The sequence below is a fragment of the Hyperolius riggenbachi genome, chromosome 4 (assembly GCF_040937935.1).
Source record: "Hyperolius riggenbachi isolate aHypRig1 chromosome 4, aHypRig1.pri, whole genome shotgun sequence".
NCBI classification, from domain to species: Eukaryota; Metazoa; Chordata; class Amphibia; order Anura; family Hyperoliidae; genus Hyperolius; species Hyperolius riggenbachi.
The window spans coordinates 284,274,886-284,294,705 of record NC_090649.1 but is presented as its reverse complement, the minus strand read 5'-3'; the positions used below and the strand labels follow the sequence as shown (position 1 = coordinate 284,294,705).

The 19,820-nt window shown below is 44.6% G+C and overlaps 1 protein-coding gene across 1 annotated transcript in view; it reads right to left on the bottom strand.

The window, feature by feature from the left end:
* Positions 1 to 5,124: 5,124 nt before the first annotated feature.
* The window catches only part of NUS1 (NUS1 dehydrodolichyl diphosphate synthase subunit), a 57,428-nt gene continuing 42,732 nt past the window's right edge, over positions 5,125 to 19,820 (bottom strand). Inside the window, exons 4-5 of the mRNA XM_068231358.1 lie at positions 10,256 to 10,355; positions 5,125 to 5,427 (exon numbers count right to left, since the gene is read on the bottom strand). Coding sequence (XP_068087459.1) covers positions 5,337 to 5,427; positions 10,256 to 10,355 — 191 coding nt within the window. The 3' untranslated portion in view covers positions 5,125 to 5,336. The remainder of the gene's footprint in view (positions 5,428 to 10,255; positions 10,356 to 19,820) is intronic.

The following is a 19,820-nucleotide window of genomic DNA, read 5'->3' as shown; positions in this document are numbered from 1 at the left end:
AAATTTGACACTGCAGTATGGTGGCTGTTTTATAATTGTGCTGCAATCTCATTTTTAATTATGTTCGCCGTTGTGGTGTCCCTACGGTGTGTGTGTGTGTATACACGCACTGATAACAACCCCCCCCCCCCCCCCCCCCCCCAATAGTGGTTTCACTATAGTGCCTTACGGTGCGTCCATGTATAGCAGTTTTCATTGCAGCATCTTCAATTTCAAAAGCTCCCCGTATTTAAAATCCACCCTATGTAGTGCCCCCCAAATAGTAACCCCTTATATTCCTCCCTACATGTGCTCATGTCCCAAATAGTCCAGTTTTCCTCCACTATTTGTACAGTATACAGTCTAGACCTGATGGTGTGCAAGATTATATTGGAGGAGGATGGCATGTAGGACTGGGAGCTCAGTAAACAGTGCTAGAAAGGGGATAATATACCCAGCTTGGCTTTCACTGCTGCCAATCACTACAGTGGGAAGAAGGGGTGCACTTAAGATACCACTGCCTGTTGCCATTAGCTAAGATCAAAAGTACGCATTATCTGACGCCTGGTCAGTTGGGTGTGGGTTAGCCAAATAACCCGGCATCCACAAAAAAGAAAAAAATATATATAAAAAAAAAACAGTTGTAGCATCTCGGAGGAAGAAGTAATTTGGGGGTCTGGCAATCGCCGGCACCCAATTTACATTTGAAACCCAGCTGCGCCGCTATAGACGTGATAACATTAAGTCTTTCGCTGCGCCCAGGTCAGGCACAGCGCATGGTAGAGCGCACGCCAACAAGACTTCCTAGTGAATAAAAAGCCCTCGATGTTCTTGCCACTAGAGGCCTCAGATGACTCCGGGATACAGACAGTCAATAAGCGACGCAAATAGTTCAGCATTGATGCAGGATTATGTACTATACATTTTGTATGCAAATGTATGTAACTTGAAAACATACCAATCAAATTTCACCTTGGCTTTCACTGGCCCAAGCTGCATATATTTGTATCAACACAGAATTATTTGCCTCATTGACAGTGGTTCTCCACTGATGGAAATGCAAAGTCTCTGTGACAGTCACCTACTCCCTGGAGTGGCAGGAAGATAGGGAGCGTTTTTTGATGTAGAGGTCAGCAGAAGGAGCCATGAAGAGACATATTAGGAAACTATTGTTGCTTAAGCAGCCCCTAAAGAGAAACTCAATTGAAGGGATATGGCGGCTGACCTATTTATATAAATTTAAACCATACCAGTTGCCTGGCAGTCCTGCTGATCCTTTGCCTCTAATACTTTTAGCCATAGACCTTAATCAAGCATTAGCTGCTTGCCTGTTGTGCGATTCATTCACTAAAGTCAGAAAGATCAGGCAACTGGTATTGTTTAAAAGGAAATAAATATGGCAACCTCCATTTAAGCTCTCGCTTTAGGTTCCCTATAAGAGACAGAACAGCTGGATCACTAGTACTATATATTCCCATATTCTTTTTCTTGCACAAAGCTAGGGAACTGCAGCAGTGTAAAAGCAAACAAGTATAAATCAAAACCGTTCTCATGTAAATATTTCTACATATAATTATTTTTTGAAGTTGTAGGAGTTCTAAAAAACAACAAAAAAAAAACGACATTTCTGATTTTAGACAGGTTTAATGCATTTTAGACAAAGCCTTATTGAGCTGGTGGCACAATTATAGGTACTTGAAAAATATAGAAGAGTGGCAATTTCCACTTTAGAGTTAATATTTACTGAAAGGGCTGACAAGCATTACTGCATCTTGACATAGTGAATAGCTGCTGGAACGAACCCTGGAAAATACAGACAGTAATAATTGTGTGCACAAATTGACCAGTGCAGCTGACAGGAGGCAACTGCAGGCAGCATTATTAACAAGGGCCCTTAAGGTGGGTACACACGTCAGATAAAAGTCTTTGGAAAATGAAAGATCACAGACCAATTTTACCCCCTTTCATGTAGTATGAGAACCATACTCTACACAGTCTATTCTATGGAGCTGAACTCCCCATCAGATAAAAAGCTTTGCAAGATGCTGCACACAAAGACCGCTGTACACATGCAACAGATCAGTATCTGCAAAAGATCTGTTCCTGCAAAAGATCCATTCCTGCAAAACGCATTCATAGTCTATGATATCTGAAAACCTCATACACACCTTGTTTAATGGACAATTATCTGTAGATCAGATCCACCAGGTTGGATTTTCAAATCGGCAGATAATTGGCTGATCTGCAGATGAATGTCCATTAAACAAGGTGTGTATGGGATCTGCAGATATCATAGACTATGAATGCATTTTGCAGGAATGGATCTTTTGCAGGAACAGATCTTTTGCAGATACTGATCTGTTGAATGTGTACGGGCATCTTTGTGTGCAGCATCTTGCAAAGATTTTTATCTGATGGGGAGTTCAGCTCCATAGAATAGACTGTGTAGAGTATGGCTCTCATACTACATGAAAGGGGGTAAAATTGGTCTGTGAGCTTTCATTTTCCAAAGATTTTTATCTGACGTGTGTACGCACCTTCAGATTCAAGTTAAATTTTCTAGCATATATTACATGGCAACCAACTGCATACATTAATACTAAGCAGCTCCATCAATAACATCTATATAAAAAAAAAACAAAGACAACAACAAATATTCTACTAGTGCTGTGGATCTACCAAAGGATGAATTTGTGATGTTTTTCCTTTTGCCCAATTAGTAAAAAGCAGTGGTCTTCCTCATTTGAGGGCAGCCATCTACTGCCTGTTCTCCCATAGTTATGAGCCTAAAAATAAAAATACTGTATATAGAAAATTTTGCCTCCACAGAAACCACGTTTTGTGAAATCAAAATTTGCTGTTTACTCAAATTTTATGCCCATCACTACTCTCCACAGCCCACTGATCTAGACCAGAACTGCAGCTGCTGAAGTCAGATTCTATACTCATTTCTGTCCATGACATTTTATACATTGTATATGGTCATTGTTCTCCCCCTTTTTTCTAAATTTACTTATGGTGCATTTGATTTTTGGCCAATCGCAAACGCTTTGCATGCGGTAATTTTAAAACCTGCTGAAAATTGTTGCTTAAAACCCACACGTCAAATGAACAAACTCTCCTACCACAGTGTTTGCAATACCGATTTTCTGTGAAAAAGTGTCCAAAGTAATAGGAACTATAGGTTTCTGCTTTATGCTCTTAAAGAGAACCTGAGGTGGGTTCTAAGAAACCTATTAGCACACAGAGGCCGGGTCTGCATATAATGCCCAGCCTCTGTTGCTATACTGTCTCCCCCCAGGCCCCCCCCCCCCTGCACTCTGCTGTGCCCCCATAAATCAAACGCAGTGCTAGCGACACGCAGCGTTTCGATAGCCGGCTGTTTACCGCTGCACTGCCACTCTCGCCGCCCCCGCCTCCTCTATATTGCCGCTCACCGCCTGCGACCCTTTCCTCCAATCAGCGGGGAGGGACGCAGGCGGGGAGCGGTGACAGAGGAGGTGGGGGAGCAGTGAGGGTGACAGTGCAGATGTAAACAGCCTGCTAGCGATGTTGCTAGCACGGCTTTTGATTTATGGGGGAAAGCAGAGCGCAGGTGAGGCCTGAGGGGAGCCAGTATAGCAACAGAGGCTGGGCATTATATGTAGACCCAGCCTCTGTGTGCTAATAGGATTCTTAGTACCCACCTTGGACACCTCTTTAAAGGACACCTGAGAGGAGAGTGATATGAAGGCTGCCATATTTATTACCTTGTAAACAATGCCAGTTGCCTGGGAGTGCTGTTGATCTTCTTGCATATGTAGTGCCAGAGTTAAAACCCTGGAACAGGCATATAGCTAATCCAGTAAAACCTGAGTCAGCTGAGCCAGAGTACCTGATCGGCATATGCTTGTTCAGGGTCTATGGCTGAAACACAGGATCAGGAGGACTGCCGGGCAACTGGTATTGTTTAAAAGGAAATAAATATGGCAGCCTCCATAGCACTGTCACCTGGGGTTCCCTTTAAACAACTGCTGCTTGGACTGATCCCGACTTCTTCAATAAGGCAGTGCAAGTATCCCTAAGCAATCAGGCTACATGCCATTATAAAGTGGTTAGCACGGGCTAGCTAGGAGGTATTGCTCCTGCATCAGTTTTAGATAATTCACTACATCACAAGCAAGAGAACCTCAACATAAATAAAAAACATGCTTGCAATGTAGTTTTCCTTTTTCACACAGGTAAAGAGTTTTGTAGTGATCTAACAAGCTGGCTGCCTGATGCCGACTAGCCTAGTGATCAAGGTGCTGAAGAGTGATGCAGGAGCCAATGGCTAGGTTTGATTTAGAAGAAGAGAAGGGTGTGGGGTTTAATACTTCAGCGCTAAAATAGCACAAGGAAAAAAACATTTTTAGGTTTTTATAATTCTAGACATGTGTTAATAAGTATTTTAAACTGCTCAAAAATTTAGAGCAGCACTGTCCAAGAACAACATCAGGTCTCACCAAAAGTGAATGCTTTTCAAACAACGAGTTGTGTCAGCGGTCGGGTTTAGCCCAAATCCACAGAACAAGAACCGTTAACTGGAACTGAAGACAGATATAGGATTCTCAAATTTAGAGGCTATACCTCAAACACGACCTGTCTTTTGCCAAAAATGATTTCAATATAAATTATAACTTAAAATATATATAAAACAAAAAATGTACAATGTTGGTTGGCATGTAAATTCAGTGCAACTAACAAACAGCTCTCCAGAATTTCTGATAAATTACTAATTGGCTCTAAGACCAAGTACACCAATTGAAATACACATTTGGTTAATATTCACATTGAAAATACTCCATGCTAACAAAAAGATCTCAAAATGTCCACATACAACAAAGGGGGATTTTTGGTAATGAAAACCCTATTGTCCACCAATCTTCCAATGGGTACATTCCATACATCTGATTGGGTAGTTGGAGAAGAGACATGCTCTTAGCCCACATAAGCTTCCACACCAGGAGACAATAGCAGGACGGAATGCTGGCTGAGACATTTGCTTCATAGGGTAGTCATCAGTATACATGGACTTCCAAGGCACCCAGCAATAGACACAGGAATGCCAGGTAACATAAATAGCTTGGCTTTAAAGATCTTGATGGAGGTAGTACCCACACAATGTTTGCATGACCGTAATGTTTATTTAAACTTTCCAATATCGGCAGCTGATGTCTCTCAATCTGTGCACTGTCATGTTCTACTGTGTGATGAGTGAAAAGATCAGCTCTGGGGCAAGAACCATCAGCATCTCTGAAATCATACGTTGCTCGTAAACACATGTATTACGTCCCTTTAAAAGGAAGCCTGAATTAGCTCAGATGCAGAAAATAAGGTCATTTTCCAAATCGCTGCTCACAACCTGCGTAGCAACGAAGTGCAAAGAAAAAGTCTTCGTACTGGATATTCACATGAGATGGTAAAGAACTGTGTAAAGAGAGGAAAGGAAAAAAAAAAAATTATGTTGTGGAATCATATCAGGGAATTCTTCTATTTAACAAAGCACAATACTAATGCCTCTAGCTTTTCTGCATTCATTGTAAAGGTTATCATACATGTTGCATATTCATGATACAGTATAAACTTAGTAGGAGATACAACAAAAGTTACAGCCCGTTTATCCATTTCTAGGGGTGGCAATGCTTAGGAGAATTCAGTTTGATCAGCTGACAGATTTGCAAGGTTCCGATTTGCTGTGCTGACTCCCTGGTTTAAAGGGAATCTGAAGTGAAAATAAAGTTATGATATAATGATTTGTATAAGTAGTACAGTTAATAAAGAACAGATATGAGTATCATTGTTTCCAGTACAGGAAGAGTTGAATAGTTTTCTACGCAAAAGAACTTCTCTGAGCTCTCTTGACCAAGCTTGGTCTGAAGCACTTATCTCACCCTGCCTCTCACGGTTCGTTTGTTAAATACGGTTTCACCCTGCAAACTGGCAGCAGCGATGCATCACGCCCGCCGCACCGCATGAAACAGGCCTTCAGGGAAAACCGCGGTGTTCCCTGTCTGGCCACCAGACAAGCAGGAAGTGACACGCACGTGCGGTCACTTCCTGCTTCGTGGTGTGCGGAAGTGAATGAAAGCATATTGTAAAAATCCGCTTCCACGCATGCGCACCATTGACCTTTTAAAAAACTCTGCGTCGCCATAGACTAATATAACTTCCAGGTCGACACATAGCATAGTTCTGCGCTAGTGTTAGATTAGGGACTTCCGGCACAGCGTACTGCAACGTGGGAAGTATGAACTTCCCCATAGGGTTGCTTTTTCTCTATTTTGGATTAAGAAAATAATATAACTTGCCATAGTCTTGCATGCATCTCTAGGCCCCATTTACACTGGGAATCACAAAACGCTAATAAAATCACTAGGGTTTTGTAAAGCAATTTTTCACAGTACAGGAAAGCAATTTCAGAGTGACTGCGTTTTGCATTTCTAAACAATGAAATGCAATCCTTCCAAAATCACTAAAAAATATGCTGCATGAACCAAGTTTGCAAATTCAGCAAACAAAAAAAAACAAAACAAAAAAAACAAAAAAAAAAACAAAACAAAACAAAACAAAAAAAAATAAAAAAATCGCTGGTGACCGCTACAGTGTGAACACCGCCATTAACCACTTGCCGACCGTGCACTCATAACGCGCGGCGGCAAAGTGGCAGCTGCAAGACCAGCGACGCAGATCTGCGCTGCAGGCTAATTAATCAGGAAACAGCCGCTCGCGCGAGCGGCTGCTTCCTGTCATTTCACGGCGGGGGGCTCCGTGAATAGCCTCCGGGCTGCCGATCGCAGCTCGCAGGCTAAATGTAAACACAAGCGGAAATAATCCGCTTTGTTTACATTTTTACAACGCTGCTACAGTAGCAGCGTTGTAGTAGATCAGCGATCCCCGGCCAATCAGCGGCCGGGGATCGCTGGTATAGTATTGTGCACTGTTTACTGAGCACAAAACTGTGCAGCAATTTTACTTCTCCCACACATATCCAAAAGGGGAAGAGAAGATATCGTATAATGGCACAATAAGATCTGATTAAAGACCGCAGTAGCCAGATATTTGGTACCATCAAAATGACCTTGGATTTAGAGTAAGGCCTAGTACACACCTGAGCGTTTCCGCTGCGGTTTGCGATCTGCTTGCGGGTGCGGATCCGCTAGGGTAATGTATTTCAATGGGCTGGTGCACACCAGAGCGGAAGGCGTTTTGCAGAAACGCATACTCCCGGGCTGCTGCAGATTTTGGATTGCGGATGCGTTTCTGCCTCAATGTTAAGTATAGGAAAACCGCAAACCGCTCTGAAAAATGGCACTTCAGAGCGGTTTCCCAGGCGTTTTTTGTTATAGTAGCTGTTCAGTAACAGCTTTACTGTAACAATACATGAAATCTACTATACCAAAACCGCTACACAAAACCGCAAAACGCTAGCTGAAACGCTGCAGAAAAATAAGAAAAAGCATTTCAAAATCTGCTAGCATTTTGCAGATCTGCTAGCGGTTTTTGGTGTGCACCAGGCCTAACTTGATTTTAAGAGCGCTTTCCAATACAAGCAAAAATTTGTGAAATTTTGACTTAACCACTTTATCCACCACTGCAGTATATCTACGTCCTCTGTTACTTCATCTAAGCCACAAGTCAGTAGATATACATCTTGCAGGAATGGGCTTGCTCCTGTGCACATTTCTGGCACTATCTGATGCAGCACTAATTGGTGAATGGGAATATATGTTTCCTGAGCTAATGAGATTGATTTTTACCATTAAAAATACTTTTATTTTCTCAGTTCATGGTGAAAAATACACTCTGAAGCATCATTTCAGAATCAAATATCTTCACCATAAACTGTGACAGGAACATAATCTAAGTTTTGTGATAAGCAGTAAGAATGGCCAAACAAATTTTGTGTTTTTTATCTACAGTAGCACTTTTAATTTTTAAACTGGAATTGGTAAAACTGAGAAATAATGTGTTTTTTTCTACTTTTTTTCCTTGTTTTCCCATTAAAATTCATAGAAAACCAAACTGTTCAAGGGGAAAAAATGGCATACAATGAAAGCCTAGTTTGTCTTGAAAAAACAAACAAACAATATATATTTCATTTCCGTGTTATAAGTAGGGATAAAGTTATTCCTGATTAAATAGGGACATAGCTAAACTGTCAAAACTTCTCTGGTCAATAAGTGGAAAACAAGGTCTGGATGCGAAGTGGTTAATATACAAGAAAAAAAAAAAAAAAAAAGTATACACGCGTCACATCATCACTACTGAGCGAATGGTTCTTCTCCCTTAGGTCCTGTTTACACTTAATCAGTTGATCTCATTTATAACTGAAAGGTCAACTGATTTTCAAAGAAAGACCCTTGTTTTCCTATGGCACCTTTCACACTTGATGCGTTTTAACTGGTATCTTTTTCACAATGCACTGCTATGGAGAAGAAAAAAAAACGTGTACCAACTAATTAAGTGTAAACGGGGCCTAAGGTGCTGCAGGATTGTACTTATTTGTACTTAGAGTGAAGAGACTGTGCAAAGTCACATTTCCATGAAATCCTCAAAAGTAACTGTCATTGGATACGTTCCTTGTTAAAGCCACACACAAAAAAAAGTTGGGGCAAGCCAAAAGATGGCAATGACAGTAGCGGCAGCAGGTTGACTTAACTTCCTGGCGGCTCCAGGTGGTGATCACGTGCCTCCGGGCTCCTCTGTACATCGCAGCTAACAGGAAGTAGTAATCAACTACTTCCTGTTAGCCTGCGATGTAAACAGAGGAGCCGGTGGCACAAGATTATCGCCTAGAGCCGCCTGGAAGGTGAGTTACCCCACTGCCGCCGTGATTTCAGACAGGGAGAGGGGAGCAAGGAGGGGGGGGGGGGGGGGGGGGAACAGAGGAGAGGGAGGGAGGAGTCGCCCCTCCCTACGGCCGAGTCCCGCTGTGCCACTGCTCCCCTCTCCTATCTTATAGCTTGTGGGGGGAGCGGAGAGAGAACTCCTGCGGGGGCACACATATGCCTTACTAACTATACCGGGGACATCTACACCTGGCTACCTATACTGAAGCACCTATGACTGGCTACCTATGCTGGGGACATCTACATCTGACTACCTATACCTAACCACCTATGGCTGGCTACCTATACTGGAAACATCTACACCTGTCTAACTATACTGGGTCACCAATGGCTGGCTAACCTATACTGGGGCCATTAGGGGTGCCCAACGTATACTGGGGCACCTATGGGTGCCCAACCTATATACTGGGGCACCTATGGGTGCCCAACCTATATACTGGGGCACCTATGGGTGCCCAACCTATATACTGGGGCACCTATGGGTGCCCAACCTATATACTGGGGCACCTATGGGTGCCCAACCTATATACTGGGGCACCTATGGGTGCCCAACCTATATACTGGGGCACCTATGGGTGCCCAACCTATATACTGGGGCACCTATGGGTGCCCAACCTATATACTGGGGCACCTATGGGTGCCCAACCTATATACTGGGGCACCTATGGGTGCCCAACCTATATACTGGGGCACCTATGGGTGCCCAACCTATATACTGGGGCACCTATGGGTGCCCAACCTATATACTGGGGCACCTATGGGTGCCCAACCTATATACTGGGGCACCTATGGGTGCCCAACCTATATACTGGGGCACCTATGGGTGCCCAACCTATATACTGGGGCACCTATGGGTGCCCAACCTATATACTGGGGCACCTATGGGTGCCCAACCTATATACTGGGGCACCTATGGGTGGCTAACCTATACTGGACATACCTAGGTTTATAATCAGGTCAATCATTTACCTCTGTTTTTTAGGGTAAAAGTTGGGAGGTCTGCTTATACTCAAGTATATATGGTAGCTTGCTTAGCCCTGTTTTATACAACACAACAGAACATAGTAATTATGAACTTAAAGTGGAGCTAAACTCAGACATTCCTTTCTGCTCTAAAAGATAAGCAACAGCGTAATAATCTTTAAAGAAAATGTATTCGTTCCTAGAATTACTGGGAGAACCGAAAGGGTTAACCTCCAGTGTTTACATATTAGCACAGAAAAATAGCACAGCTGACAGCCCTGATTTACAACTGCTGTTCACTTGTGGATATTAGAGAATCACACAGGCTGATCTCACTAAAGGCACACAGTCAATTTCTAAGCAACTATATACTGTGTGTGTTTTCCTTGTTTGCTGTGCAAAAGTTTAAGTCCGCTTTAACACATATACCAAAATATACTTACATCACTTCTGAAAGTCGTATGTGCCATGGCAGAAAACCAAGTGTGCTGTTTACAGTGCCAAATTTTAAAATAAGCTCAGGGTCTGGAAAATTATGTGTACCTATGAAGAAGGAAAAAAACAGAAAAATTAAAATCCCCAATAAAATCCCCCTTAACTGAGAATTCTGGCTTAATTCTTGATTTGATTGAGTTTCTGAAGTGCACAAAGGACTGGCTGTGCAGCAAGAATAAGGCCAATCTCTTTCTACAAGAGGCATGAGGGAATACCATGACCCTTATTCAATTCACTTTTCCTCCTAAATTTCCTCCTAGGAGATCACTTTTCATCATGTTTAAATAACTTTTTTTCAGGACTCTGCAATCAAAAAAATACCAAAAGTTAAGTGAAAAAAGTACAGTCAAAATTTAGAGTATTTTTTTTTCTTGCTGGTGGCTTAAAGCAGATCTGAGATGAAAAACTAAATATAACAAGTAACTTGTCTAAATATCATCTAAAGTTTAGATAGTTTACACAGCAAATCTAGCTACAGACAGCTTAAATAGAATTTGAGGTACTTATCCGTTAGCCGGGCGCATCCGGCAGGTGGCGCTAATTACTATTCCCCCTCCAGGCCGACATGGATAGTAGGGAAAGATGTAACTCTGGTGGAGTTTTGTCGCCACCTAGAGGATGCGCCCGGCTAACGGATAAGTACCGAATTTGATTATTCCTTCCTGTGATACAATGACGATACAATGACGGCAGCCATGTTGTTTGTAAACAATACACACAAAATAGTGAAAGCTTATCTGCATCTTCAGCACTCAGCCTAATCCCCCTCCTCCTCCCCTCTGCCTCTGAAATCTCTGACTAGTAATACCTCCCCCTCCTCCTGACCAGACTGAGCTCCCATGAGCCCTTGCTACAGTGCCAAGGCTCTCAAAGGCCGTGGGTGAGGCTTGTTTAGTTTATAGGGAATTAGAGTATTAAAACAAAAACGTACCATATATCCTCGGCTATAAGTCGAGAAATTTAGGACTGACTCACTGTATAAAAGGTGTGTGTGTGTGTGTGTGTGGCGGGGGGGGGGGGGAGGTCGCCTTATACTCGAGTAGTCCTAAAGTTCTCCACTTATAGCTGGTATGGGGGGGGGGGGGGGGGTCTCGCTCTTCCTCCTGGCTGTGCTGCAATTTCCTTGGTGTGCTAAAACTTCCCCCTCACCCACCATCATCCAAAGGGAGACTCTGCATCTATTTCCCCCTTCGCGCTGTGTAATCCTATGCAGCGTGATTAGCGCAGCAGAAGCCGTCACTCACCATCAGCCGGCGCACCGTCCTCCCTTCACTCGTGCTGATGCGTAGCCCCGCCTCCCGATATCAGAAGACGGAGCTACGCTATGCATGGAGATCAGCGGCAGCCGAGTGAAGGGAGAAGAGAGGATGATGCGCCCGCTGATGGTGAGTGACGGCTTCTGCTGGGCTTCTCACTCTGCATAGGATTACACAGCGCGAGGGGGGAAATACAAGCAGAGGCTCCCTTTGGATGATGGTGGGTGGGAGGGGGGCAGGAATTACAAGCAGAGGCTCCCGTGGGGGGGAATACAAGCAGAGGCTCCCATGGGTGATGGTGGGTGGGAGGGAAATACAAGCAGAGGCTCCCATGGGTGATGGTGGGTGGGGGGAATACAAGCAGAGGCTCCCATGGGTGATGGTGGGTGGGGGGGAAATACAAGCAGAGGCTCCCATGGGTGATGGTGGGTGGGGGGAAATGCAGACAGACAGCTCCCATGGGTGATGGTGGGTGGGAGAGAGTTACAAGCAGAGGGCTAATGGCTGCATGTGTGTCCTGGAGGAGTTATTTGCTGTACTTGGTGGGCCAGGAGGGGTTATTGCCCCAAGTACAGCCATTAACTTTACTGGGTAGACTTATACATGAATAATTGGAAAATTCCAGCTTTTGAGGGTCAAATATTGGGGTCGACTTATACACGGGGTCGACTTGTATCCGAGTATATACGGTATTTGGCTTGAGGAATGCCCTATAAACAATAGGAAAGGAACACAATTATGCAATGAGTAAAAGTTAATCTCGGATCCACTTTAAAATGCATTTTATCGATAAAGTGAGAAAGTATTTCCTAGAAGCAAAAGTGAATTGAATAAGGGACACACTTCTAAAAGCCCATCTTTCTCCTAACCCTTACACTGCCAGCATTTTTTTATTTAAAAAAAAAAAAAAAAAAAGCTACTCAATTATGCTTGAATTGTGCTTATGCCCAAATCAACTTGTCCAATGTTCACATTAACCAGTAGGTATTATCACGGAGATGCAAATACATTTGAAATGATTGAGAATTATGCTGATGATACACAATTATGGTGGTTATAAAAATCTAAAAGGGAAATGGACTAATCAAATCTTGAAGTGAAAGCATTTGATTGGTCAATTTTCAAGCTGCATAGATTCACAGTAACATTAGTATAATTATGCATTAATTTAGAATAATTTGAATATTTCAAGTCAAGTAGAAAGCCTTCACTGGCCCATACTTTATTTCGGAAATAGTTTTGTACTTAAAGGGAAACTTAAGTCAACGATAAAAAATGAGATTTACTCACCTGGGGCTTCCCTCAGCCCCCAGCAGCCGATCGGTGCCCTCGCAGCCCCGCTCTGACGCTCCAGGACCCGCCGGCGAACACTTCTGGTTTGGCCGTCACCGGCCGACAGGCATGGGAACGCGAGTGATTCTTCGCCTTCCCAGCCTGTATATCGCCCCCTATGCTGCCATTGCGGCCAGCCGGAAGTGTTCGCCGGCGGGTCCTGGAGCGTCAGAGCGGGGCTGCGAGGGCACCGATCGGCTGCTGGGGGCTGAGGGAAGCCCCAGGTGAGTAAATCTCATTTTTTATCGTTGACTTAAGTTTCACTTTAAAGAGGAGCGGTTAGCCATCCTATCTCAAAAAAACACCATCACATATATAAGTAGATAAATACTTGCTCTACGTACATAACATATGTATTGCACTGTCCACGTTTTGATTTCAGAGAATTTTATATAGTAATAAAGAGAATTCTGTTTCAGGCATTTGCCATCTTAAAGAGGATCTGTAACGTCAAAACGTCCCCTGGGGGGTACTCACCTCGGGTGGGGGAAGCCTCCGGATCCTAATGAGGCTTCCCACGCCGTCTTCCGTCCCTCAGGGGTCTCACTGCCGCCCTCCGTGCAGCGGTGACGTCAATATTTACCTTCCCGACTCCTGAGCAGGCGCTCTGACGGCTGTCGGCTCCGAAGTAGGCGGAAATACCCGACCGCCGTCGGGTCTGCTCTACTGCGCAGGCGCAAAATTTCCGGCGCCTGCGCAGTAGAGCGGACCCGACGGAGATCGGGTATTTCCGTCTATTTCCGAGCCGAAAGCAGCCACAGCGCCCCCGCTGGAGCCAGCAAAGGTAAATATTGAATCTACAGTCTGGTCTGTCGCCGGCTGTTCGGAGGGCTGCAGCAAGACCCCCGTGGGACAGAGGATGGCGTGGGAAGCCTCATTAGGATCCGGAGGCTTCCCCCACCCGAGGTGAGTACCCCCCAGGAGAGGTTTTTGATGTTACAGAGTCTCTTTATTGCCCTCTGACTGAAGCCAATAGTGATGTAATTTCCTCCCTTACTCTGGGAGGAGGGCAGCCAACGCAAACAGACAGTCTTCAGACTCTCCCACCCAGCTCTACAATAGAAAGTGCATTGTCGGGGGCGTGGCTGGCGCGCTAGAGAGATGGCCGCTTTCTAGACTCGCTCAGCGTGGCCGACTGCTAAAGCTAACTACCCCAGCCTTTTCAGCAACCATCCCCACTCCTTTTTCCTCTCCTCAGCATCCTAAAACATCGGTGACTCGATGGGCCGAACCTCAAAAGGATCCAGGGAGAGCTCACCCCACTCTCAGGCTTCTTTCTCTCAGCGCTGCCGAGGCAAATCCAGCATGGCGTCCTCAGCCTCCTCCTCACACTCAGACGCAACAGTAGCTTCCCGACCCCGCACCAGAGCACGGAGGTCGGAACACAACTCTTCGGATCCCACACTGGACTGGACTCCGAGGGATGCCCTTCTCCTAGAGAAATTCAAGTCCCTTCTCCATAAAGAACTAGACGCTGTAGCTAACAAATTAGCCCGTCAGCTCAAAAAAGACATCAAAGACCTTACCGCTCACATGGGAGAATTTGAAGAAAGGTACGAAAAGACTGCGACGGTGGTCGATGCACATGACAAGGAGCTCACTGAAGTTAAATCTGAGCTAGCAGAAACCAAGCTACGGTTGGAGGACTCAGAAAACCGCTCCCGCCGCGGCAACCTGAGAATTCGCGGGCTACCGGAGTCCATCTTGGATCTGAACTCCACTGCAACAGCTATGTTCCAGGAGCTAGTTCCTAACATCCCAATTGAGCGCTTAGAATTTGACCGCATCCACCGGGCCCTGGGGCCGAAGAGAGCAGATGGTTCCCCCCGGGACATCATCATTAAATTTACATTTTACCGCACTAAAGAAGTGATCCTGCAAGCGGCAAGAGAAAAGGAGCCATTAAATTTTCAAGAGCACCCTTACCAAATCTTTGCGGACCTTGCTCCCGTGACAATACAGAAACGAAGAAGCATGAAGCCCTACACTGCTGCACTACGGGCTCAAAATATCAAATATAAGTGGGGGTTCCCGTTCAAATTAATCTTCCTGCTGTCCGGGAAATCTTACACTACCACCTCTCCCGAAGAAGCCCAAGAGCTGTTTGAGCGCCTACACCTGCTCCTACCTCCAAACGGCAACAAGTCACCTGCCGGAGCTTCATCACAGCGTCCCCCGAATCTGCAAAATTCTTGGAAACAAGTTTCCCCATCACGGAAATCCACTCAGTCTGCTCCAGCTCTTCGGGATGTCTCTCCAACCTGAGGACCAGCTGCAGCTACTCCTCTGCCTGCCTTACGGAAAATCTCCCTAAGCTGATGTACGCATCACCGCTCAGGTGCATTACCATAAGCACGGATCACCGGTGGACAGTTATAGTCCTACGTTCTGTTTGCTTCTTCTACTTTTAGGACAGTCCACTCCGGGGTTAACTAGTTCAGCATTCCGCTCTTGATCTTGTTTGAACATCTGGCTTTGGTTTATCTTCCTGTCATCACCCAGAGAACTCCGTGCTTCACAGATAACCTTTTGTTCGCATACCTCTTCACTTTACCAGCTACCGCCACGGTTGGGTAAGACACTACAGTTTTTTCTTCGCTGTTAAGCTGACTTTATTTTTATTTTACTCCTCAGTCACTACTTTTGATCTGGCTGGGCTACTCAGCGGTAACCTTGCCCAGACCTCCGCTTTCTAATTGTTACACTCTGGGACAATGTTTATATGTTTACTGAACAGTTTAGGAGGGCATAGACCTGAAAGCTCTCTCCTCGCTACGAGATCTTGCTTTTCTTAGCATACTGTGTATCTGATAAATGTAGCTTAAATGATGAACTAACTAACCTCTCTTAATTATTTAACCTCTCTTAATTATTGTTCTTATTGCATTAAGTTTAACAATGTTAATGTTACTGTTCTTATAGGATGCTCGCACAATGTTCCATTTACAATATATGTCTTGCATTAAGCTTAACATATTACCCCCCCCCCCTCCTTTCCTCCCCCCACCCCCTTTCACCTGTGCTCTCTGTATAATTAGCACTTCATAGATACATGTTCTAACGGAACATTTACTGTCCTGCTTGTCCTCGTTTCCCCCCCCTCCCTTTCCCCCTAAGCAAATTTGCCGGTAGTTTTGCAAAGCATCACACCCTTAGTGTTTTGTAACATATATATAAGCCAGAACTCTAACTGGAAACCTCAAGGTTCTATATAGGGTTAAAAGGTTGTACTTATCATTACTGTTATGCACAGTTTACCCCAGATTTACCCCCTCTCCCCACCACCCATGCTACTACTGCTGATATGTTCATCCTCCCTCCCCACCCTCTCTACCCCACTCGCTCTCCCCCCCCCCCCCCTTCTTCTCCCCTCCTGTCTGCACTAGCTTTAACAGAGGAGCCCCCTCCGTTATTGAGCCTCTTCCCCTTCCCCGTCCTTCTCCCCCTTACCCTTCCTACCCTACCCTACCTTATTACCTAACTTTCCCTATGAAGGGATCGACAACTTTTAAACCAAAATAAGGATGTGTCGCTCTAAGCTTATATTTGATTTGAAGTTATACCTCAGGCCTTTTATATGTACACCAAGTCTTCAACAAAATTTGCTATCTTTTTCCCTTTTCCATTTACCTGCCTTACTAAGCTTAACAGTTTGTTACCGAAACAAAATACTGTACGATACCTACCTGTCTTGGTGAACATAAAAGGGACAAACCAACATACCACATTAAAGCTGATTACTCTGCTGGCTTGACCCATCCTCCACACAGAAACTACATAACCATATTCTTAATTATAATAATTAACACCCCCAGCCGACAACCTACAACTAAATCGTAAGTTTATCCTCCCCCCTCCACCCCCACACACACTTGCAACTACTTTCTCTCCTGACGCTGGGACCTATTTTGAAAATATGACCCGATAACTAAGCCAGCAAGGCAGTCGGCCAACACATGTTCCCCAATGATTTGGACAGAGCCCCTTACCCATGGGGACTCAATCCCTCTCGAGAACCTCTCGACCCTGACTCAATTGGAGTCGCCCTCTCTGCCTACCTCAGTCCCTTTGTTACTAGGGATCTGGGTACCTCTTACCTTTTCTCCTTCTCTTCTATTCTCAACTGCTTTTAATCTTTCCTACTCTTTTCTCTTTCCCTCCTCTCCCCACTCTAAAGGTGTCCACCTTGCAGCCTTTCACATTCGCACACCCTCATACATCGACCCTCCATGACTTCCCCGTTTTTTAAAATCTTTTCTCACAACGTCCAAGGATTCGGATCCCCACATAAACGCTCCAAGGCGTTCACTTACTACAAAGCGAGTCAAGCTGACATAGTTTGCCTACAAGAAACCAGGCTAGATCAAACCACCTGTCCCAAATACTTAAATCGTCATTATCCCACAGCCTACTTTGCTTGTGCCCGCACAAAAGTACGGGGTGTTCTAATAGCTATTAGAAATAATTTTCCCTTCTCCTATACAAAACACATTGGTGACCCTACTGGTAGGTATCTTATCTTACTTGGCACCATATATGACAGAGAAGTCACCATTGCCACATATTACGCCCCCAATGCACACCAATCTAATTTCTACTCACATTTTCTCCAAGTTCTCACTCAACATGGCTCAGGTCAAATCATAATTACTGGTGACACAAATGCCACTCTTAACCCCAAAGTAGATAGACAGAAACCCCCCAACTCTAACGCTGCCCCAGAACCAAAAGACCCGCAAGGTGTTAAAATTAAGGAATTGCTGGATAAATATGGCTACGTGGATATATGGCGAGAACTCCACCCTTCCACAAAGGATTTCACCTTTTACTCTAACGCCCACGATAGCTTCAGTAGAATTGATCACATATTCGTCCAGCAAAACCATTTACATCTGACACCAGCTGCTAAGATACACACAACCCCCTGGTCAGATCACTCTCCAATCTCTGTCTGCTGTTCTGCTACACTTCCAATCAACCGAGCATTTCATTGGCGATTAAATGACTCCCTACTCTCGAGAGCAGATATAACTGATCAATTAAGAGGGAGAGTCACAGAATACTTTGAGGATAACACAGGCTCGGTAGCCTCCTCCCTAACTCTATGGGAGGCCCATAAAGCTACCATAAGGGGGACCCTGATTGGAATAGCTAGCGCTATTAAAAAGCAACGCAATAAAAAAATCGAAGAACTATCTTCAAAACTAGATCAAGCAGAACAAGATTGGAAGCGCAACCCCTCACGTATCAATAGAATCATTAAAGATCGCACCCGCACAGAACTAGATCTTTTACTTACAGATAGAGTTGAGCAGCAGCTTAGGTGGCGCAGACAATTATATTACTACAATGCAAACAAACCTTTAGCTTTGCTTGCTAGATGCCTTAAAAACAAACCATTAACTCCAACCATGCTGAAAATTCGCAACAGCTCAGGACAAATTACCGCCAATCCCCGCAAGATTGTAGATCTTTTTTCTAAATTCCTATCAGATCTATACACCGACTCCTCCACTGCTCCTGATGGAGACATTCTCGCCTTTCTAGACCAGGTTACACTCCCAAAACTAAGCCAGGAATCTGTTTCACACCTGAGCGCCCCCATTTCCACCATTGAAGTCCTCTCCGCTATCAAAACCCTGAAATCCAACAAATCTCCAGGCCCAGACGGGTTCTCAGCCCTATATTACAAAAAATGTTCAGACTTATTGGCCCCAGTATTAGCGAAATGTTACAACGAACTCCGAGAAGGTAAATCTCCTCCGAGATCTATGCTTGTAGCTCACATTTCGATGATCCCCAAAACAGACCAAGAACACCACGCAGTCCACCAATTTCGCCCCATATCCCTCATCAATGTAGACTTCAAAATACTAGGTAAAATCCTGGCCCTGAGATTAAATAAACTCCTCCCAGCTTTGATCCACCGTGATCAAGTTGGATTTGTTCCGGGAAGGCAAGCTGAAGACAGCACCAGAAGAGCTATCCTTTTAACTCACTATCTCAATTCACATAAAACCCCAGGGGTAGCCTTATCCTTAGACATCTTTAAGGCCTTTGATACCCTCTCCTGGTCTTACCTAAAGCTCACCCTGAATAAATGGGGCCTTGATGCCCACTTTTTAAATTGGATTCAAGGGATGTACACAGATCCAACAGCCTCAGTGAAACTTTCTGGCCATAGTTCTCCAACCTTCGCTATCAAACGAGGTACGAGACAAGGCTGCCCACTATCCCCACTGCTTTTTATTTTAGCCCTCGAACCCTTTGCATGCTATTTACGCAATGCTACAGACATTAAAGGGGTAGACTGCGCTGGTCTATCTTACAAGCTTCTTATGTTTGCAGACGACACCCTACTATTTTTAACACAGCCCCACATCTCAATCCCGAATGCCCTTTCAGCCTTTACTCGCTTTGCCCAGGTGTCGGGCCTACAAATTAATGTTGAGAAATCCAAGGCCTTAGGCATCTCTTTACCCCCCCAAGACCTTGAGCGAATCAAAGACCTCTGTCCCTTTCAATGGGTCCAGTCCTTACCTTATTTAGGCATCACTCTTACCCCCAATTATGCCTCCCTCTTTTCAGCCAATTACCCCCCCTTATTAAAATCACTCTCAGCCCTAACCGACCGGTGGTCCCACTCCCCCCTATCATGGCTAGGGAAGATCAACGCCATCAAGATGTCATTCCTGCCCAAACTCCTTTATTACTTCCGCACCCTTCCAGTCCAAGTCCCAAACTATTACATACGCATCTTTCAAAATAAAATCATGGGATTCATTTGGGGACGTAAATGTCCCAGAGTCCGCAAAACTACTCTCTTTGCTCACAGATTTGATGGAGGCCTAGGAGTCCCACAAATCTCGTCATATTATCGCGCGGCAACCATAGCCCAACTTGCTCGTTTATTTCAAATACAAGA